Source organism: Cyclopterus lumpus, chromosome 12, assembly GCF_009769545.1.
Source record: "Cyclopterus lumpus isolate fCycLum1 chromosome 12, fCycLum1.pri, whole genome shotgun sequence".
In the NCBI taxonomy this organism is placed as follows: Eukaryota; Metazoa; Chordata; class Actinopteri; order Perciformes; family Cyclopteridae; genus Cyclopterus; species Cyclopterus lumpus.
The window spans coordinates 2,206,016-2,225,403 of NC_046977.1; the positions used below are offsets into that span (position 1 = coordinate 2,206,016).

General features: G+C 47.9%; 2 protein-coding genes across 2 annotated transcripts; one reads left to right on the top strand and one right to left on the bottom strand.

The window, feature by feature from the left end:
• Window positions 1-5,232: 5,232 nt before the first annotated feature.
• LOC117740039 (growth arrest-specific protein 1-like) lies at window positions 5,233-7,955 on the top strand. Its single transcript, XM_034546160.1, has 2 exons — window positions 5,233-5,269; window positions 5,774-7,955. Exon 2 carries the CDS (start codon window positions 6,318-6,320, stop codon window positions 7,095-7,097), a length of 780 nt encoding a protein of 259 aa, XP_034402051.1. The 5' UTR covers window positions 5,233-5,269; window positions 5,774-6,317; the 3' UTR covers window positions 7,098-7,955.
• A 5,913-nt stretch (window positions 7,956-13,868) lies between these two features.
• On the bottom strand, window positions 13,869-18,204 carry c9 (complement component 9). The gene is made up of 11 exons (XM_034546690.1): window positions 18,105-18,204; window positions 17,870-17,966; window positions 16,810-16,960; window positions 16,436-16,577; window positions 16,011-16,149; window positions 15,665-15,895; window positions 15,350-15,590; window positions 15,138-15,263; window positions 14,571-14,746; window positions 14,110-14,344; window positions 13,869-14,026 (listed from the first exon to the last, which is right to left on the bottom strand). Exons 1-11 carry the CDS (start codon window positions 18,176-18,178, stop codon window positions 13,869-13,871), a joined length of 1,770 nt encoding a protein of 589 aa, XP_034402581.1. The 5' UTR covers window positions 18,179-18,204.
• Window positions 18,205-19,388: the final 1,184 nt, after the last annotated feature.

Genomic DNA, 19,388 nt, shown 5'->3' on the forward strand with positions numbered 1-19,388 from the left:
CTCAGAGTGCGCTCCACGCTGGCTGGAGGCCAGGCGGACTTAGTTCAGAATGCACGGGGGAAATGAAAGACAATCCTGCATCCTGCTTCTCCAGCTCTGTGCATGCAGAGCAATAATCCCACAGTGATCCCTTCTAGCTCGGCCTAAAGTATCTCATATCGCTTAGGAAAACATATCTCCTCTTTCTACGGAAGAGGACCAAATGTTGGGAGATCGAGTGAAAGTAAAAATGAGAAGATTAAAAATCACTTTATTTGTCCTTTAAAATATTAGCCATCAGCCAGTTAGCTTAGCGTAGCACAAAGACTGGAGACGTGGGAACTGCCAAGAAAGAAGGAAAGAAAGAAGGAAAGAAAGAAAGAAAAACCCACATATGGGTTGAACTCCAGCTCGCTAGTTCAGAGCCAAGAAATATATCGACACATAATCAGCACTTTGGTTTTTGAACATAATAATAAGCAAGTGAAGTATAAGGTGTTGGAGAACTTTATATGTGGTTATGAGCGGTATTTTGTTCCCATTTTCAAATGTACAAAACTCACAGTGAAAGGGTTAAAGTGAGGAAAGACCCAGACAACACCAGTGTCGACCAGTCAATTACCTTGTAGCCCCGCCCTAAAGCGTACCCTGCATTATGGTCTGTTTGACTCTAAATGATCATAATTTACTAAATGAACATCACGCTGTATTGAAGAAGACTTGAAACTAGAGATTGAGACCAAAAACTAATGTTTACAATGTTTACTGAGGGAATACATCAAGAGAAGTAGAGTCATTTATATAGACTTCTATACAACCAGAGGAGTCGCCCCCTGGTGGTCAGGAGAGAGAATGCAGCTTTAACACATGAAGCATAGACTTCTATACAACCAGAGGAGTCGCCCCCTGGTGGTCAGGAGAGAGAATGCAGCTTTAACACATGAAGCATAGACTTCTATACAACCAGAGGAGTCGCCCCCTGGTGGTCAGGAGAGAGAATGCAGCTTTAACACATGAAGCATAGACTTCTATACAACCAGAGGAGTCGCCCCCTGGTGGTCAGGAGAGAGAATGCAGCTTTAACACATGAAGCATAGACTTCTATACAACCAGAGGAGTCGCCCCCTGGTGGTCAGGAGAGAGAATGCAGCTTTAACACATGAAGCATAGACTTCTATACAACCAGAGGAGTCGCCCCCTGGTGGTCAGAAGAGACGTGTACTTCCTTCATCACCTTCGTCTCTCGTAATGAGGATGCTCGGTCGTCGTATCCTCTTCTGGTTTTCCTGGATCTCGTGAACAAGGACCTCTTTGTCGTGAGGTCTGTCTCTGACAGGCGATTTCCTCCTGAAGGGAAATGTGATCAGAATTCGGAGGAGAAGTCGGGTTTCATCCGAAGCCTCAACGCCCTCGTTCGCCCTCTTCTTCTCCTCCCGTAAGCTCCTTCCTTCTTTATGTTTGCATCTTTACCTCCAGGGGGAATGTGCGTGGTTTTATTATCTTCCCCTCTTTGAAGAGAAACTTATCTTATCATCGCCAGACCGCCGTCACCAAGCGTCTGAGCAACCCTGGAGAGTTCCCGTTGTTCCTCACAGTTGTACTGCCGGCGTCATCCATCACCTCCGTGTCTGTTTAACTATCTGCTCCAATCTCATTTAACAGCCCCCGTCTGCTTTGCTGCTAAATCCTTGAGTGAAACCATATCAACCCCGACATGAAGCTTACTGTAACGTGATCCGGCTTCAGCCCCGTCCAACAAGCCTCAGGCGTCCGTAAAGGAAATCAACAACAACGATTGCTCTGGTCGACCTCCAGTCACAATCTTTGGGCTTCAAAGAGGACACTTCACAGCCAGTGACCCGGGGTTGAACTGCTGGTTGTGTTCTCTTGTGTGACTTCAAAGGCAGATGTTTTTCCTGCGAGTCTCAACTCCCCCCCCCACCCCCACCCCCATCCCCAAACCTCTCCGGTGTGATAACAGTCAGGACAACAATGCTGGTCGGCTAAATGCGAAGAAAGAATAGACGAGCTCCCCGAAGTCCTTTTCAAAGCATCAAGAGTCTCCGTAGGAGGTTTTGTAGCCGTTTATCTTGCAGGTATTGAGGCATTTAAGCTGTTGGTAACGCAACATGAAAAGTCAGGGAATCACCTAAATCCCTAGGAGTCATCCTCTGGGGATCATGAGTGTCATCCTCTGGGGATCATGAGTCATCCTCTGGGGATCATGAGTGTCATCCTCTGGGTATCTTGAGTCATCCTCTGGGTATCTTGAGTCATCCTCTGGGGATCATGAGTGTCATCCTCTGGGGATCATGAGTCATCCTCTGGGGATCATGAGTGTCATCCTCTGGGTATCATGAGTGTCATCCTCTGGGGATCATGAGTGTCATCCTCTGGGTATCATGAGTGTCATCCTCTGGGGATCATGAGTCATCCTCTGGGTATCATGAGTGTCATCCTCTGGAGATCATGAGTCATCCTCTGGGGATCATGAGTGTCATCCTCTGGGTATCATGAGTCATCCTCTGGAGATCATGAGTGTCATCCTCTGGGGATCATGAGTGTCATCCTCTGGGGATCATGTGTGTCATCCTCTGGAGATCATGAGTGTCATCCTCTGGGGATCATGAGTCATCCTCTGGGTATCATGAGTGTCATCCTCTGGGGATCATGAGTGTCATCCTCTGGGGATCATGAGTGTCATCCTCTGGGGATCATGAGTCATCCTCTGGGTATCATGAGTGTCATCCTCTGGGATCATGAGTGTCATCCTCTGGGGATCATGAGTGTCATCCTCTGGGTATCATGAGTCATCCTCTGGGGATCATGAGTCATCCTCTGGGTATCATGAGTCATCCTCTGGGGATCATGAGTGTCATCCTCTGGGGATCATGAGTGTCATCCTCTGGGGATCATGAGTGTCATCCTCTGGGTATCATGAGTCATCCTCTGGGGATCATGAGTGTCATCCTCTGGGGATCATGATTCATCCTCTGGGGATCATGAGTGTCATCCTCTGGGTATCATGAGTCATCCTCTGGGTATCATGAGTCATCCTCTGGGGATCATGAGTGTCATCCTCTGGGGATCATGATTCATCCTCTGGGGATCATGAGTGTCATCCTCTGGGTATCATGAGTCATCCTCTGGGTATCATGAGTCATCCTCTGGGGATCATGAGTCATCCTCTGGGTATCATGAGTCATCCTCTGGGTATCATGAGTCATCCTCTGGGGATCATGAGTCATCCTCTGGGGATCATGAACACACTCCGACAGGACGTGCTGCACCAGAAAACCTCAAAGTCTCTGACTGCAGATTCATTTAATTCATGAGAGAGATTTTCATTGTTTTCAATGAAAAGCATATAAAATATGATCGCTGAGGGTTGAACCTCAGAGGAACGAAAGAATGCAGCCAGAGAAACACTTTTAATATTGACTCATTTTCCTCCCCCCTCTCTCTCCCTCCCTCTATGTCTCTCCCTTTGTCTCTCTGTATATGTCTCTCTCTCACTCTCTCTCTTTATGTATCTTCCTCTCCCTCTCTCACTTCCACTGTCTCCCAACCCCTCTCTCACCCCCCTCTCTTTCTCTCTCCCCCTCTCTCTCTCCCCCCCCCCCTTACTCTCTCTCTCTGCATCTCCCCCTGTCTCCATCTACCCCTCTCTCTCTCTCTCTCTCTCTCTCTCTCCCTCCATGGTTGGAACTCCTTGAATACAAAGTCCAGAGAGTAGTTGTGTCTTTGCAGCTTGTGTGTGAGTAGTTGTGTCTTTGCAGCTTGTGTGTGAGTAGTTGTGTCTTTGCAGCTTGTGTGTGAGTAGTTGTGTCTTTGCAGCTTGTGTGTGAGTAGTTGTGTCTTTGCAGCTTGTGTGTGAGTAGTTGTGTCTGTGCAGCTTGTGTGTTAGTAGTTGTGTCTTTGCAGCTTGTGTGTGAGTAGTTGTGTCTTCGCAGCTTGTGTGTGAGTAGTTGTGTCTTCGCAGCTTGTGTGTGAGTAGTTGTGTCTGTGCAGCTTGTGTGTGAGTAGTTGTGTCTTTGCAGCTTGTGTGTGAGTAGTTGAGTCTTTGCAGCTTGTGTGTGAGTAGTTGTGTCTTTGCAGCTTGTGTGTGAGTAGTTGTGTCTGTGCAGCTTGTGTGTGAGTAGTTGAGTCTTTGCAGCTTGTGTGTGAGTAGTTGAGTACAACGCGAAGGAAGCCGGCAGAACAATCTGAGGAGTGTGCCGCAGAGCGGAGGATGTAGAAGAGTAATTCAAGAGGCCGGTTGGGGGAGAGCAGCTGCTCCGTCACAGAGAATCCGCCCGTTGTTCTCATCTGGCCGCCATCCAACACCAATGGGATGTTGCTTCTGCCGTGTGAACTCCTTTCTTACAAGTGAAATGAAACTCAGGGTGTGCGTCCTTTAGTTTTTGCAGTGTGTGCGCGGCTCTACGAAGTAAATAAAATAAAGAACACAAGTTGAACGGCGGTCTGGGCTCTTTGTAGTTCATGCAGACCATTTGGGCTTTCTAACCTCCACTTTGATGTGGTTCAAATGTGAGTCTGCAGTCCTCCTGTTGCTCTGGTATGCCGGTTGGAGGAGGTGGTGCAGGAGGGAGGGGGGTGTGGGGGGGCTGTTTTGGGTTGTTTGGTTAAGGAACTCTTCTGCACTTGTCTTGACTCCTGTCTAATCTCTCTAATTGGAATCAGGGAGGGGGGGGGTGTAAGGGCCCCCTGAGAGCTGCCAGATCTTTGTGGTCATCGTGTGGTGATGTGATGTGAGGGGGGGGGGGGTCCGGTGAACCGAGCTATCCCAACGACTGAGAGCTTCTCCCCCAAAGGACACTCTGTTCCCCCCGAGGGCCTTCGCGCTCGCTGTTTGTTGACACGGCTGCAGTTGTTGTTCCTCTTCACACTCTTTTTCTTCTTCTTGTGTTATTGTGAGGGAAAAGGAGATGAGGATTTCACCCTTTGGCAACAACAGGCAGTTAAACATTTCTTGGCCTTTTCTCCGGTGCTTCCCCAGCTCCACGTGTGCGCACCGTGGGTCTTAAAGCTCCGAGCGCCTTTTGTGTGTGTTTTTTTTCTTCATGTGTGCCGTGTTCTCGGGCACACACATGCGTCATCGCTGCAGGCGAGGCTGGTTTACATTTCACGCTGGAAACGTGTAAGACGGGAGCTCCGCATGTGTTGGAACAGCTGCCCGAGGGGAGGCGACATGACACACCACAGGCCGGAAGAGTCTTTACAGAGTCTACCTCCACCACTGGGAGAAAACCAGTGGACCCAGTGGAGTACATGGACGGAGGATACTCAAGTACAGCTTATACTTTACTGGAGGATTTCTATTATATTTATATATATATATATATATATATATATATATATATATATATACTTCCACCACCCTCCATATAATATATATATATATATACTCTTTACACTTCCACCACACTCCATTGTATTACATAATCAGATTATTAATACAAAATATAGATTAGGATAAAATGTGTTTACCAGCTGCAAAATTAAAATGATGTATTCCTACACATTAAAGATTATATAGCCTAACTATAGACCAATAATAATATATGCAGCCATAATGCATATTGGCCCCTTATTTAACTTTTGGTGCTTTAAGTAAATGTGGATACTTATAATTCTATTTTTTACACTGTGGAATTACTACTTTGAGCCCTAAATATCGTGAACCTCTTCCCCCTCTATCAATAAACTAGTAATGTTGAGTTCTCACAAACACAACATTACATTTACGTGTTGCTGATAATAAATAAATAACTTCTTAACTTCCGTTTAAAAGCAGCGGCCTACGTCACAGTCCGCGTCACAGCCCGGAGTGTCCGCGGCGCGTCGGACCAATCGGAGCGCGTGCACGCAGCAGCCCCACGGAGCCACAAGCAGCCACAGGCAGCCACAGGCAGCCCACCGCCTGCACACAAAGCGGCCGCAGCGCGACTGGATGCGGGTCGGAGGAGCGACATCTCGGTACTCTTTTTGGGGGAGAAAGTTCGGTAAATAAGTTCACACCCGTAACTCGTCTTCGTGGGAGCCGGGACGTCACGCGCACGACGCACGCGACGTGTGTAACCCGCACACGGACCGGAGAGAAGTTTTTTTTTTTTTTTTCTTTTTTCTTCCCGCAACTCTGAGAAGTTTTTCCGGCCGGAACCCGGTCCACGAGCCGTCTCCGGGTCTCCGGGTCTCCGGGTCTCCGGGTCTCCGGGTCTCCGGCTGTGACGGGATATGAAACCATCGAGGATCCACGTCGTGTTGACGCAGCGCAGCGGACCCGCGCGAGAAGCCCGCATGAAGGCGAACTTTCTGGAGAGTCTTTCTTCCTGGAAATGGCAAGTGGAGCCGTACTGATGGGTCGGACTGCGGGTCTGATCAGCGGCGTGCTGGTCCTGGTCCTCGGCCTGTGCGTCGCCTCTCCGAACCACAGCCGTCAGCTGGTCTGCTGGAAAGCCATCCTGAAGTGCCACGGAGAGCCGCAGTGCCATTACGCGTACGACCAGTACCTCTACGCGTGCGCGTCCGTCCTCAGCGGGGACCGCAAGAAGTGCCCGAGCCACTGCATCTCCTCTCTCATTCAGCTCAACCGGACCCAGAGCGGCCCGGCGCTGGAGGACTGCGACTGCGTCCTGGACCCGGTGTGCAGGGCCACCAAGCAGGCCATCGAGCCGTGCCTGCCGCGCACCAGCACCGTGGGCTGCACCGAGGCCCGGCGGCAGTGCGAGCTGGACGGGCCGTGCAGCTCGGCCATGCAGGACTACCTGCTCCACTGCCGGAGGCTGTTCGGAGGGGAGCGGTGCACCGACGGCTGCCGCCGGGTCATCGCGGTAATGCGCTCCATCCCCAAGGCGCAGCAGCTGGACACGTGCGTGTGCGACGGCGCGGAGAGGAACATCTGCGAGTACATCAAGGTCAGCATGAAGACCTTCTGCTCGGACTCCGGAGACAGGGTCGCCGGCAGCGGCTTCCCGGACGCCGAGGAGGACGACTCCGAAGACTACCACCCGGATCAGGAGGGTGGCCGGTACGCGGACAGCGCGAGTGACTCCCCGCCGGGGCAGACTGTCCTAAAGGTCCTGACCACCATTTTGGTTTTTAGCACATTTATCTGAAAAGAAAGAAGGAAGGAAGGAAGGAAGGAAGGCTGCTGCCTAGAGAGTCAGAGACTCTGTGGAACCCAAAGTGAACCAGAATCTTGCTTTTGGTCCTCAAACTAACAAGTGGAGCTTTTTTTAATTCAACACTAAACATTAATATACAATTCAGGACACTCAAATGTTATATTTCATCCTCTGATAATGCCGGATGGAGCCCATTTGTTGTTGTTGTTGTTGTTTTTTGGTATGCCAGCTATGTAAAGATAGATTGTACAGTATATATTGTATAAAATTTATTTTTTTGTCAGAATATATCTTTTTATGAGTGATAAAATATTTGTTGCACTGTATGAAGAGACGAGTCCACCGCGGGAAGGACAACTGATCCAAAAGGGCCTAAAAAAGTCTTCAAACGCCCCCCAGTCCCCCACGATGGGACCGGATCAGAGCCCCCCCCCCCCCCACGACCCCTTCATTAAAAGCCAAACGTTGACGTAAGCCACTGACATGTGTCTGAGTCCCGGTGGGCAGATGCTGGAGTGATACACTTGACCTCGTACACATGGATGTTTGCTCAAGGTTTAAAGTGAGACTGTTCAAACAGGACAGAGGAAGGAGACCCCCCCCCCCAGCCTGCCCCCCCTCTCGGGGGATTTGCAGCACAAATGGAGCCAAGGAGCAGTTTGTGCGTTTGTTTATCCTCACCCTGTGTGTGTGTGTGTGTGTGTGTTAGAAGTCTGCACAAAAGACCCTGTGAAGAACTTACAAGATGTCTGTGGGTGGAGATGTGAGCGGCAGCACATCAAATAAAGACCGTGTTTCAATGAGAGCGTGGCGCTGACTTCACATTTTGATTAAAAGCGTGCAAAGAAATGTCGCTGTACAGTAATCGCTGCTCTTTTTTTGTAGTTTTGTTTAATATAATAAGTACCTCATAATGTGAAAAGGTCAAAATGTGATGTTGTCGTTCACGATTATTACGACTAGTTTAACTTTTGTGTATTTGAGCTCTTTTCTGAAGGCATTTAACACGATTATTCACATTTAATTGTGGTTTTAACACTTTGCCAGCTCTTCTATCAGATGCTTTATTAAAGTAATACTCAGAGTCGACTATGGGCCTTTTAAAAGTAGTATTTAACCTGCTGTAAAGTATTTGTAAAACACCTTCAGGTGACACCGTGACCTCCTTTAATCGCAGAACATTTCTCGACTGGTTGCAGAGGAACATTTACTTTTATATGACACAAATGTGTCTGGCAATCTGATATTCGGATATGTATTTACGGGGCCGGGTGCGTCCGTTGCTCGTGTTGTGAGACGGTCAGCTCTCTACTCTCCTAAACAGACAGTGTCCTCCTCCTCTTGTGATAATGGCTCTTGAGAACTATTGAAGGCGGCCATGTTGCTTTTACAGGGGACAGAGACGGGGCCCTCCAGCCCATTGATTGGAAGAGAAGTCGAGTGGCACCTCTATTGTGGAGACGCAGGACGCACAAAGGGTGCAGCGGCACAATGCGGGGGCACTTCATTCACTCCGTCACCTCTTTCAGGGAGTGGGGGAGCGCGAGGTTCACCCCGCAGGAGACGGACGAGTTCAGCTTCATTACCCCGTCAGTTGGAGAGTTATTAGACGTGCTCTTTGATAACGTTATCATAGTTTGAAACTCTTGATTATACAATATGACTTCGATAAATAATAAAAACATAAGCTGTGATTCGACTTTAAACAGTCGAAGTTAAAAAAGAAATACCAACAAAGTGATGTGAAGGCATTTCACGGCCCTTTTTCTGTGGGATGCAAAAAGGCCGTACTGTCCCTTTAAGAGGCCTCGGCTCCCACCATTAATAATTGTAATGCCTTTCTTTGTCGTTGTTGAGGATGATGAAGGGACCATACTTTCCCCCTCAAATGCTTTCAATTAACTTTATGCTCTGGAGAAAAGTAGGAAGGTTTTTTTAAAGGCTTTTGCTGCGGGGAACCGGAACATCATTAAAATTGCCTCATCATAACTCAAAGTGCAGCTCGGCCGACCTCCCTCCGCCCCGCCTTGATCCGGCCTCCTCTCGGGTACACTAAGGGGGAGCAGGCGGTCTCTTTATTCGACCGGCGGCCCAATGCAGACCACCGTTTCCCTGCAATAAGGTATTCTATAACTGAATGGCCTTCCAGATGAAGGAGTGTTTACTTGAGCCTGGCCATGCAGCAACTCCCTCACTAATAAAGTCCCACTGGAACTGTGCAAACATATTTGTCAATCTGCTCGGCTGCCAGTTGGGCCTTTTTCTAACCTTGAATGAAGAGAAAAAGCTTTGCGAGACTTAAAGAAACAGCGTCTTTTAGAATATGCTGTTAGAACCGTTTTTATTGTGTAGAGTCCCCTAGAAATCCCCAAAGAAATCTACATATGGAGTCCACCATTTTTGAACTGCCATGTTTCTACAGTAGCCCAGAGGAGACAAACCCAGCACAGGGGTCTGGAGAGAGACAAAACCTGGTCCACAACCTGGTCCACAACCTGGTCCAAAACTTGGTCCACAACCTGGTCCACAACCTGGTCCAAAACCTGGTCCAAAACTTGGTCCACAACCTGGTCGACAACCTGGTCCAAAACCTGGTCGACAACCTGGTCGACAACCTGGTCCAAAACCTGGTCCACAACCTGGTCCAAAACCTGGTCCAAAACTTGGTCCACAACCTGGTCCACAACCTGGTCCAAAACCTGGTCGACAACCTGGTCCAAAACCTGGTCGACAACCTGGTCCAAAACTTGGTCCACAACCGGTCCAAAACCTGGTCCACAACCTGGTCCACAACCTGGTGTTGCCGTAGCCTCGGAGAGGGGGACGGGTGAGCCTGAGGGGTCTTCGGCTGGTTGCAGTCTGCAACCTCACCACCAGGTGGCACTAAATCCTGCACACGGTCCCTTTTAAAGAATGGAAAGTCGGACTTTCCATTTGATTTGATTGTTTATTATTCGTTTTAATTATTTATCAAGGAAAACATTTTGTTTCTGTTTTATATCGTTAAACATTTTATTCTTTTTTAAACTTTTGGTCGGATGAAACAAACAATTTGAAGACTTCCCCGAAGTTGTCATAAACATCTTTTCAAAATGTTATTCTATAGATTACAGTTCAGTTTTCAGTTTTCAGTTTTCGACTGAACAATAAACAAAAAGCAAACTGAGAAAACCCCAATGACCCTGCAATAATTGGAAGTTTCTTTTCGGGGGGGGGGGCACCCTGAGCTTTTAGAGAGAGAGAGGTGGGAAAGGTGGAGGAGGGGTTGATTTATGATGGAGGGCTCATCAGGGGGGGGGGGGGGGCTGCTGTGGGTTGAATGTCAGGGATGTTAAGCCTCTCTGAATAATGATGCACGGAGGGAATATGTAATCAACCAATCGGGTCGACCGGGGCTGCAGGGGATTGTCCTCTCGTGGCCCCCCTCCTGCAGCCGAAGAGCACCAGTGGTGCAAAGGAGTGAGAGAAGAACAGGGGGGAGGGGGGGTTGGGGGGGGGGGGGGACTCGACAAAACATAGCTGACAAGGGGCATAACTTCATTTCCACGGTGCTGGGACAGCTGTGTGGAGTAATCTGCCGTGGCAGCCCTCTGAAACTTCAATGCCTTTAGTGACCCAGAGGGGGGGGGGGGGGGGGGGGCACCTCCAACTGTGTCCGGGCGTTTAGGAGTGCGAGGGGGCTCCTTTTCACACCCTTCTAAGGGCTTTTGTTCAGAAAAAATATCCCTCACCTCTTGCCCATTGAAAGCGAGGACTATGTGTTTATGAGACGGGACGACAAAGAGTTCCAGAAGAGGCCTCGAGTTCACTTTCTGGCTGGAAACACGTAAATAACTCTCCGTTTAAGTTGCTATGAAGCACAATTCACCTTTTTTGTTTCTCTGGACCCGTTCGAGATGAACGTTTTACAGTTACATTAATTCACTCAAATAATCTTGTCATAACTGATCGGCGAACAACGTGTTTCTTCCACATAATTAAATATATTTGACGCATGCGAGCGTCAGACACTCCTGTTGTGGAGAGTTTTCTCTTCATTTGAGCTCCGATTGTGTGAATAAATATTAGTATATTAGGGGAAGTCCATCGGTGAAGAGGGGTTCATTATTTGGTGCTAACTGTTCTGTTGAAGGCCGAAGAAAGAACAAAACGTTTTGGACTAAGATAATGGCTCCGGGCCGGGCCTGAATGGGGTCTCCCCGGAGCTCAATAAGGTCCCAAAGTTTTACTCCATTATGCTGACATCCTAAAGGCCAGAGGGTACCACCCCCAGTGGTTACCTCTCAAGTATGCATTCATCACCCCCACTACACACACACACACACACACTATCTTTAGGACTTAAACTCCTCTTTAAGTGATGACAGGAGGCCGTATTCACTAAAAGCTTACTGAGGGAGAGGTAACACAAACAGCTGCTGCCCAAATAAACACTTTTTTTTATCACCAAATGTCCATTTTTCTTTTCCCCAGGTTCTGTGCTCATTCTTAAATATTGCGTCGGTGCGCTCGCTGTGAGGTGAGCTAATGTGATCCTTATTGGTTTGTTGTGAACGCAAATGCACGAGCAGGAACCCAGTGGGGATGATTTTAATATCTTTTATGACGTATCTCTGAAGGCCTTTGTGTAAATGTCCACACACTGTTGTCCTCATTTCAAGCTCTCGTTAGACTTGTTGGTAGATTCTGTTCATTTAAAGCAGATTTATATTTCTAGTTTGAATTGGATTTTCTTTTTGTTTCAAAGTCACCGAATCGTCTTTCAACAACTACACACACACACACACGCGCGCGCACACACACACACACACACACACACACACACACACACACACACACGTTCGGTACCTGAGGTCACAAGTATCCATGGGTGGACTTTCTCTGTGATTGGTCGGCTCGGAGGAGGCGGGGCAGTTCAGCCTGGAGAGGGCCTGGTCGGCCAGGGAGGGGGTGGGTGAGCAGGGGAGAGAGGGGAGGTAGAAACCCTCCGAGGAGGAGGAGGAGGAGGAGGAGGAGGAGGAGGAGGAGGAGGGTGGAGGCGTGTCGGCTGCTGGCAGGAGGTCTTCAGAGTCTACCGCACACACACACTCACGCACGCACACACACACACACACAGACAAACACACACACACACACACGCACACACACACACTCACGCACGCACACACACACGTACACACACACACACATACACACCCACCCACACACACACACACACACACACATACACACACACACACACACCCACACACACACACACACACACGCACACACACACACACACATACACACACACACACATACACACACACACACCCACCCACACACACACACACACACATACACACACACACACCCACCCACACACACACACACACACACACACACACATACACACACACACACCCACCCACACACACACACACACACACACATACACACACACACACCCACCCACACATACACACACACACACACATACACACACACACACCCACCCACACACACACACACACACACGCACACACACACACACAGTGTGAGTCTCTCTCCGTCACGTCCTCCTCCTCCTCCTCCTCCTCCTCCTCCTCCTCCTCCTCCCACTCCCTCTCTCCTCTCTCTCTCTGTCACGTCCTCCTCCTCCTCCTCCTCCTCCTCCCACTCCTTCTCTCCTCTCTATCTCCGTCACGTCCTCCTCCTCCTCCTCCTCCTCCTCCCTCTCTCCTCTCTCTCTCCGTCACATCCTCCTCCTCCTCCCTCTCTCCTCTCTCTCTCCGTCACATCCTCCTCCTCCTCCTCCTCCTCCCTCTCTCCTCTCTCTCTCTGTCACATCCTCCTCCTCCTCCTCCTCCTCCTCCTCCTCCCTCTCTCCTCTCTCTCTCTGTCACATCCTCCTCCTCCTCCTCCTCCTCCTCCCTCTCTCCTCTCTCTCTCCGTCACATCCTCCTCCTCCTCCCTCTCTCCTCTCTCTCTCTGTCACATCCTCCTCCTCCTCCTCCTCCTCCTCCTCCCTCTCTCCTCTCTCTCTCCGCCCGGGTGCTGCACATCTGGATCTCATCGGCGCAGCCAGCTGGAATGTGTTTGTGCCTTTTAAAGATGAGTTATTAACCCGTTAATACGCACTCGGCACTATTTGAACATACGTGTTGTTTGCCGTCAAAAGTCCTTCTGGAACTAAACGGGGGAGCGATTAATCATTCAAAAAGGTGCAATGTGTACGATTTGTTTTTAAAAACACTCAAAAAACAATGTTTATTTTAATTGTTGACGTTCATGCGTTATGAGCACGCATCTCTTTCCTTTGGCTCCAATATATTAATATATATTCATTTTAAACCGGTTCTCTTCTGTCCAGGGTGCTTCGGTGCTAACTTTTCACTTAAAAGTTTTGAGGGATTCTCTTTTAGTTTGTCTTGTTATAAAATTGCTAAATTAAAAATAATTTACAGAGCTCAGGCACTTAAATCAGGACTGGTGTTCATCAACATGTAGAGAGGATACAGGGAGGGACTGTGGCAACACATCTTTATTCATACACGGTTATGCAACACATCTTATTAATGCTAAATCCACATGTGTACATATATATACACGGTTTCTATTTTATACTCAAACTTCATCCATTTAAATTATAAAAAACAGGGGAAAAAACTAATCTATCTACACATGAAGAAACTGCATTATCTATTACTGACCTCAAGAGGGCACTGTTCTCCAAACAAAGGGTGTGTGTGTGTGTGTGTGTGTGTGTGTGTGCTCCTCCTAGCAGTGCTCTTCACTGCTGGTGTCTCCCCTGCACACGGCTCCCACGAGCCCGACTGTGTTACAGCCCCGGGTTCTGGTCCGCTTCGCCCCTCTACAGGCGGACCAGCTGGACCAGCAGGACCAGTTCCCTTCATGATTAGCTCTCGGTCTCGTACCTGCAGACAACATTGTGAGTTAGAGTGATGAGAATGGGCTCGTTGGTGTGTGTGTGTGTGTGTGTGTGTGCGTCAACTCTCACCCGGGTTCTGAGCTTTGTCGCTCTTGAGGTTCTGGCAGGACCGGCCTTCGTACAGGTGGGGGCACAGGCACATGCACTTCCCGTCCAGCAGGGCCAGGGTGCCTCCGTTGTGACACGGGTTGCACTTGCACACGTTGTACTCCGCCACGTAGTCGGCGGTGGCCCGCTTCAGGTTCAGTATCCTGGAGTTAGCGTCCGGCATGTCCAACGGAACCAGCATGTAGATGGGCTCCGGCTGTCGGGGAACACGTTGCACTTCTGTGACCACAGGAACATTCATCCGCCATCTTATAACGAAGGCCACGGCGATACGAGCGTGAGGCTGCACTAATCATTTACTATGTTCTCATCTGATGATTATCAGTGACGTTAAAGTAAAGCTGAGGGTTATAAACCATCGCTAAACAACAACAACAACAACAACGTGGTCGTGGCCCATAGAGACGGAGCTTCAAGGCTACCTCGCTGTAGAGCAGCGCGGGGGCGTCGGCAACGGTGCGGGCCCAGTTCTGATAGGTGGCGAGGTCCATCGCTCCGTCCTTATTCAGCTTGGCCCGCATGGCGGCGGCGCTCTCCAGAGTTCCTCCCTTGACGGACGTCAGCACCAAGTCCACCGTCGCTTTGCCGTGGGCGCCGACTGTGAAGCAGCAGAGGGGAAGAATCAGGGACATCGATTGGAAACCTCACGCCGCTCAGCGCACCATGTATCTTTAAGTCTGTCGTAGGGCCATCTTCCATAGTTCAGGCTGGTCTCGTGACCACACTTTCGTGGTCATCTGAACCCAAACAACGACCTTGAGAACCTGAAGACCTTTTCTGAAAGACCTTTTTAAACGAGTGGACATTGAAAGATGCTCAAGTCGGCCTCTGTTTGGAAGGACCGTGCACGTGTCTTGCAGAGCAGTCGTGCTCCAGAGGAGTCTTTTCACGGCCAGTCAGCGCTGTGGAGGATCGATCGACCAATAACTCGTATCCAGACAGCCTCGGAAAGATCTAGTGTGATGGGGCGGAAACGGGGAAGCGAGCACCTTCTCTCTTGTTGGTCACCGCGTCGCATCCGTCGGTTCCGGCCCGGCCCTCGACCGCGCCGGAGGTCCCGAAGTCTGACGAGATGCCGATCTTCATGCATTCTTGAACCATTCGCTCCGTCAGATCTGCAAGAGTGACGAAGAGCACGAGGACGGTGAGGGCGGCTTCGGAGCAAGTGGGTTTTGAAAGAGAGACCCAGACGGGCACGTACTCCTGGTCTTGATGGTGTCCTGGTTGAGGATGTAGACCAGCTCGTACTCGCCGCCGGACCTCCCGTTTTTGGTGTAGTGGGTCCCGTAGCTCTCCAGGAAGGCGAAGTAGATCCCCTTCTCATACTGCAGGGGCAGAGATGCGACGTGCTGCAGGAATTCGTCGGCCATTTTGAGATCCAGAGAGCGCATCCTGTAGGTGCTCAGCTGCACCGTGCCCTTCACCCGCATGAAGCTCTTGTTCTGGAGGGTGCAGGATCACAAGTGTCAGTAGGTACAGACTGCTTTGAGAAAGACGCCATGTTGTTGTTGTTTACCTTGATATTGGAGTACTCCGACACCTCCTTAATCATGGTTTTCTTCTCGTATTGATAGTCCAAACTGATCTTCGAAGAAGCGTCGGACGACTCGGCCATGGACGGCTCGCTCGCGGTGAACTTGAAGGAAAGCCCGGTGTCGACTTTCACGCTCATCTCCGTGAGCAACTCTTTGAGGAGGCTGTGCGTGTCTTCGTAGATCTCTCTGGAGGCGGTTTCCTCCACTTTGGTCTGGAAAGACGGGAGGGGGGGGGGGGAGGCGTTAAGGGAAGGCGTCCTCACCGGCGTGCCGCTTCACACGCTCAAAACGGGGATAGAACCGGAGGGTTAATGGTTGACGGCTGACCTCGTAATTGAGCACGGCCACGTTCCAGGGAAGCCGGTCGTGCTTCAACGTGTACGGGTTCCTCACTCGCGTACACCTCCCGTTGAAGAAATCGTTGTTGAAGGGGTTGATTCGAGGATCTGCACCCAAGATGTTGATTCTGGTGCAAAGAAACACTTTTAAGACCATATGCAGTATTATGCTTACTCGGCTAAAAATTCAAAGTATTCTTTGGACTATTATTCAAGTGCAAAACAGATCATTTCTATGGTTTAAAGATACAAATCTGAAATGAACTAAGAAAGCATGTCCTCCGAATACGACCGCCTTGATTAATGTCTGTTAGAGATGCGGTCGCATCGTACCGTCCGGTCCCACAAAGCCTCCATTTCATACGTTGACCCTTTGACCCCGACTCAATGGGGTCTTCAATGACTCACTCTCACCCGTATCCTGCCGTCCGGCCTTGTTCGTTGTTCTCCAGGACGACCGATCCACAGGGTCGACGAAGAGGGTCGCAGTCTTCGTCCGTGCCGTCCTCGCAGTCGTAGTCCCCGTTGCACTGAAGTCTCTTCTTGGTGCAGGAACCTGCCGTGGAAACCAAAGTTATTGACCCATAACACTTTGATGTGTGTGTGTGTGTGTGTGAACCAAACTATGTTACTAAGTTTGAAAAGTAAAACCTTTAAAAGTGTCCATTTGAGTATGTAGAAGAAGATTATAGAGGAAGATCTTATCGACACAAGTGAACCCAAAGTGACCCAAACGGGTAAGGAACACAACATTCGTGTGGATGTGGTCTCAGAAGAGGCCCAAGAACCTGATTCACACTGGAACTCGGAGTCGGAGCACAAAGGGGGAGGCGGTCGCTGGCATTGAGCATCCGTTCTGCAGGCCTCCCGGTCCCCCAGCGAGCCCTGGCATGACCCGCCACCAAACTGGCCGAACACTTCCACACTTCGGGAACGCCGCTGAGGACCACACATGAAATCACACATGAAATCACACATGAAATCACACATGAAATCACACGTTAAATCACACATGAAACCACACAAGAAACATGAAATCACACATGAAACATGAAATCACACGTTAAATCACACATGAAATCACACATGAAATCACACATGAAATCACACATGAAATCACACGTTAAATCACACATGAAACCACACAAGAAACATGAAATCACACATGAAACCACACATGAAACATTAAATCACACATGAAATCACACATTAAATCACACGTTAAATCACACGTTAAATCACACATGAAACCACACAAGAAACATGAAATCACACGTTAAATCACACATGAAATCACACATGAAATCACACATGAAATCACACATTAAATCACACATTAAAACACACATGAAACCACACATGAAACATGAAATCACACATGAAATCACACGTTAAATCACACATGAAATCACACATGAAATCACACGTTAAATCACACTTTCACTGAGCATCAAAGGCCGAGAGCAGAGGAACGGGGACGTTATGAAAACACTTTTATAAGGTCAAAGCCTCTTTGCCAAACAAAAAAACACATTTTATAACTTTTAGGCCGATTGTCATCTTTATGTATTTCCAGTCTAATTTAATAAATACAGTGTGACGGAAGTTACTTTCTTTTTATCATTATGATTAGATTTAGCTGCTTTATTTGGAAAAGAAATGCACATTCTCAATTGCTAAGTCAACATTTTAGATGTTTCAAGTAAATAATTAAAGTTCATAAGCGTTTAGTTTTTTAATGTCTGCTGTATCTCACAGACCTGCTGCTCGTTGTCTGTGCTGAACGGGGGTGAGACTCAGAGGATTCGTGGGTTTTGAGGTCACCGACGACGGTTTTCATGCACTCACTCTGACATTCGTGCAAGCGTCACACGAGCTCCACTCGGACCAGCGGCTCCAAGCGCAGCTCACTGGCGGAGGGTCAGCAAGTTGCATTTCAGCTCCCCTGAAATGCACATTATATATACATATTTATATACATATTAAAGTGATGCAACTTTTACTTTTGAAAGCACCAAATCCTCAGGAAGTGGTTTAAAAAGCAGGACCCCTGCTGCTAAATGAAAAGAGGCCGTATACATACAATCCATTCCCAAGAAGCGTCCCGGTGAGACAAAGGCCCCAGAGGCCCAGCCGGAGAGCAGCTTCGGTCGTCATGACGAACCTTCGGCCAGACCGACGGTGTCCCGGGGCGGTCCGGGTGAAGTCTTTTAAGCGGCCTCTCTGTCAATGATTGGTCGGCGGCGGCGTGGTCGGGGTCAATAGTTTGGCTTTCGGGGTGAAGCCGTATTGATCCGGAGCTCGGAAACCCCCAAAGTACTAAAGTTTAAAGTGTTTGTTTGAGTTGAATCATCATCCAGCCGGTGTGGTGTGCTCTTCTCTGGGGAATAAATATATATATATATATATATATATATATATATATATATATATATATATATATATATATATATTTATATACATACATTATATATATGTATGTATATAAATATAGAGAAATGATTCATATATATATAGTTATTCATATTTATATATGAATAAATTCTATATATTTATATATATATATAAGTTATTCATATATATATATATATATATAAATATATCGAAGTTATTCATATGTATATATATTTATATATATAAATATATATATGAATAACTTATATATATTTATATATACATGAATGAGTATATGATTATATACTGTAAATAACTTCGATATATTTATATATATATATATATTAATATATAGAAGTTAATCTTTTTTCTTTCTTTTTTTGGCTGTGATCCAATTTTGATATTTTGATTAAAGAAATATGACAGAAAACTAACCAAACTACCTCAAACTGAAAATAAACAAATGTAAGTTCTTAGATTTGAAATCATATTAAAGTTGTGGAACAGTCCGTCTAGTTCAGTTAATGATATATTTTAGAAGTTAATCATCATTTTAATTATTAATTCAGTTGCTTAGAACTAGATGATCTAAAACTTGAATGTATAAAACAAATATTGATGGTCACGGTCACCAGGAAGGATATAATATTGTAAATGTGTTCATGTGACTTTGGTCATTTGTACATTTCCTGTATAAAGGAAGCTGTAAACTCTCCCAGCATGCACTGGGTTACACGTGTCAAGCCTGACTTCTCTTCTAGTGCACAAGTATGCACAAGGCCAAAAGGACTGTATTCTACTTTTGAGTTGTGTATTTTCAGATTGTGTACCAACAGGTGACAATTTGGTAACGTTCTGCTTTTCCAGTTTTATGCAATCGTTCCGGCAGCTTCACAGCAAGCAGAGCAAATATTGAGAGAGGCTGACGTCCACGAGGTGGAGGTCACCGTCCGAGAGGGAGGCCGGCGAATCA

Coding starts and splice junctions, on each gene's coding strand:
- LOC117740039 (XM_034546160.1), top strand. CDS start 6,318: ATGGCAAGTGGAGCCGTACTGATGGGTCGGACTGCGGGTCTGATCAGC.
- c9 (XM_034546690.1), bottom strand. CDS start 18,178: ATGACGACCGAAGCTGCTCTCCGGCTGGGCCTCTGGGGCCTTTGTCTC. Junction 14,345..14,570: donor CCGCGCTGCTCTACAGCGAG/GTAGCCTTGAAG, acceptor GTTCCCCGACAG/CCGGAGCCCATCTACATGCT. Junction 14,027..14,109: donor CGACAAAGCTCAGAACCCGG/GTGAGAGTTGAC, acceptor TGTTGTCTGCAG/GTACGAGACCGAGAGCTAAT.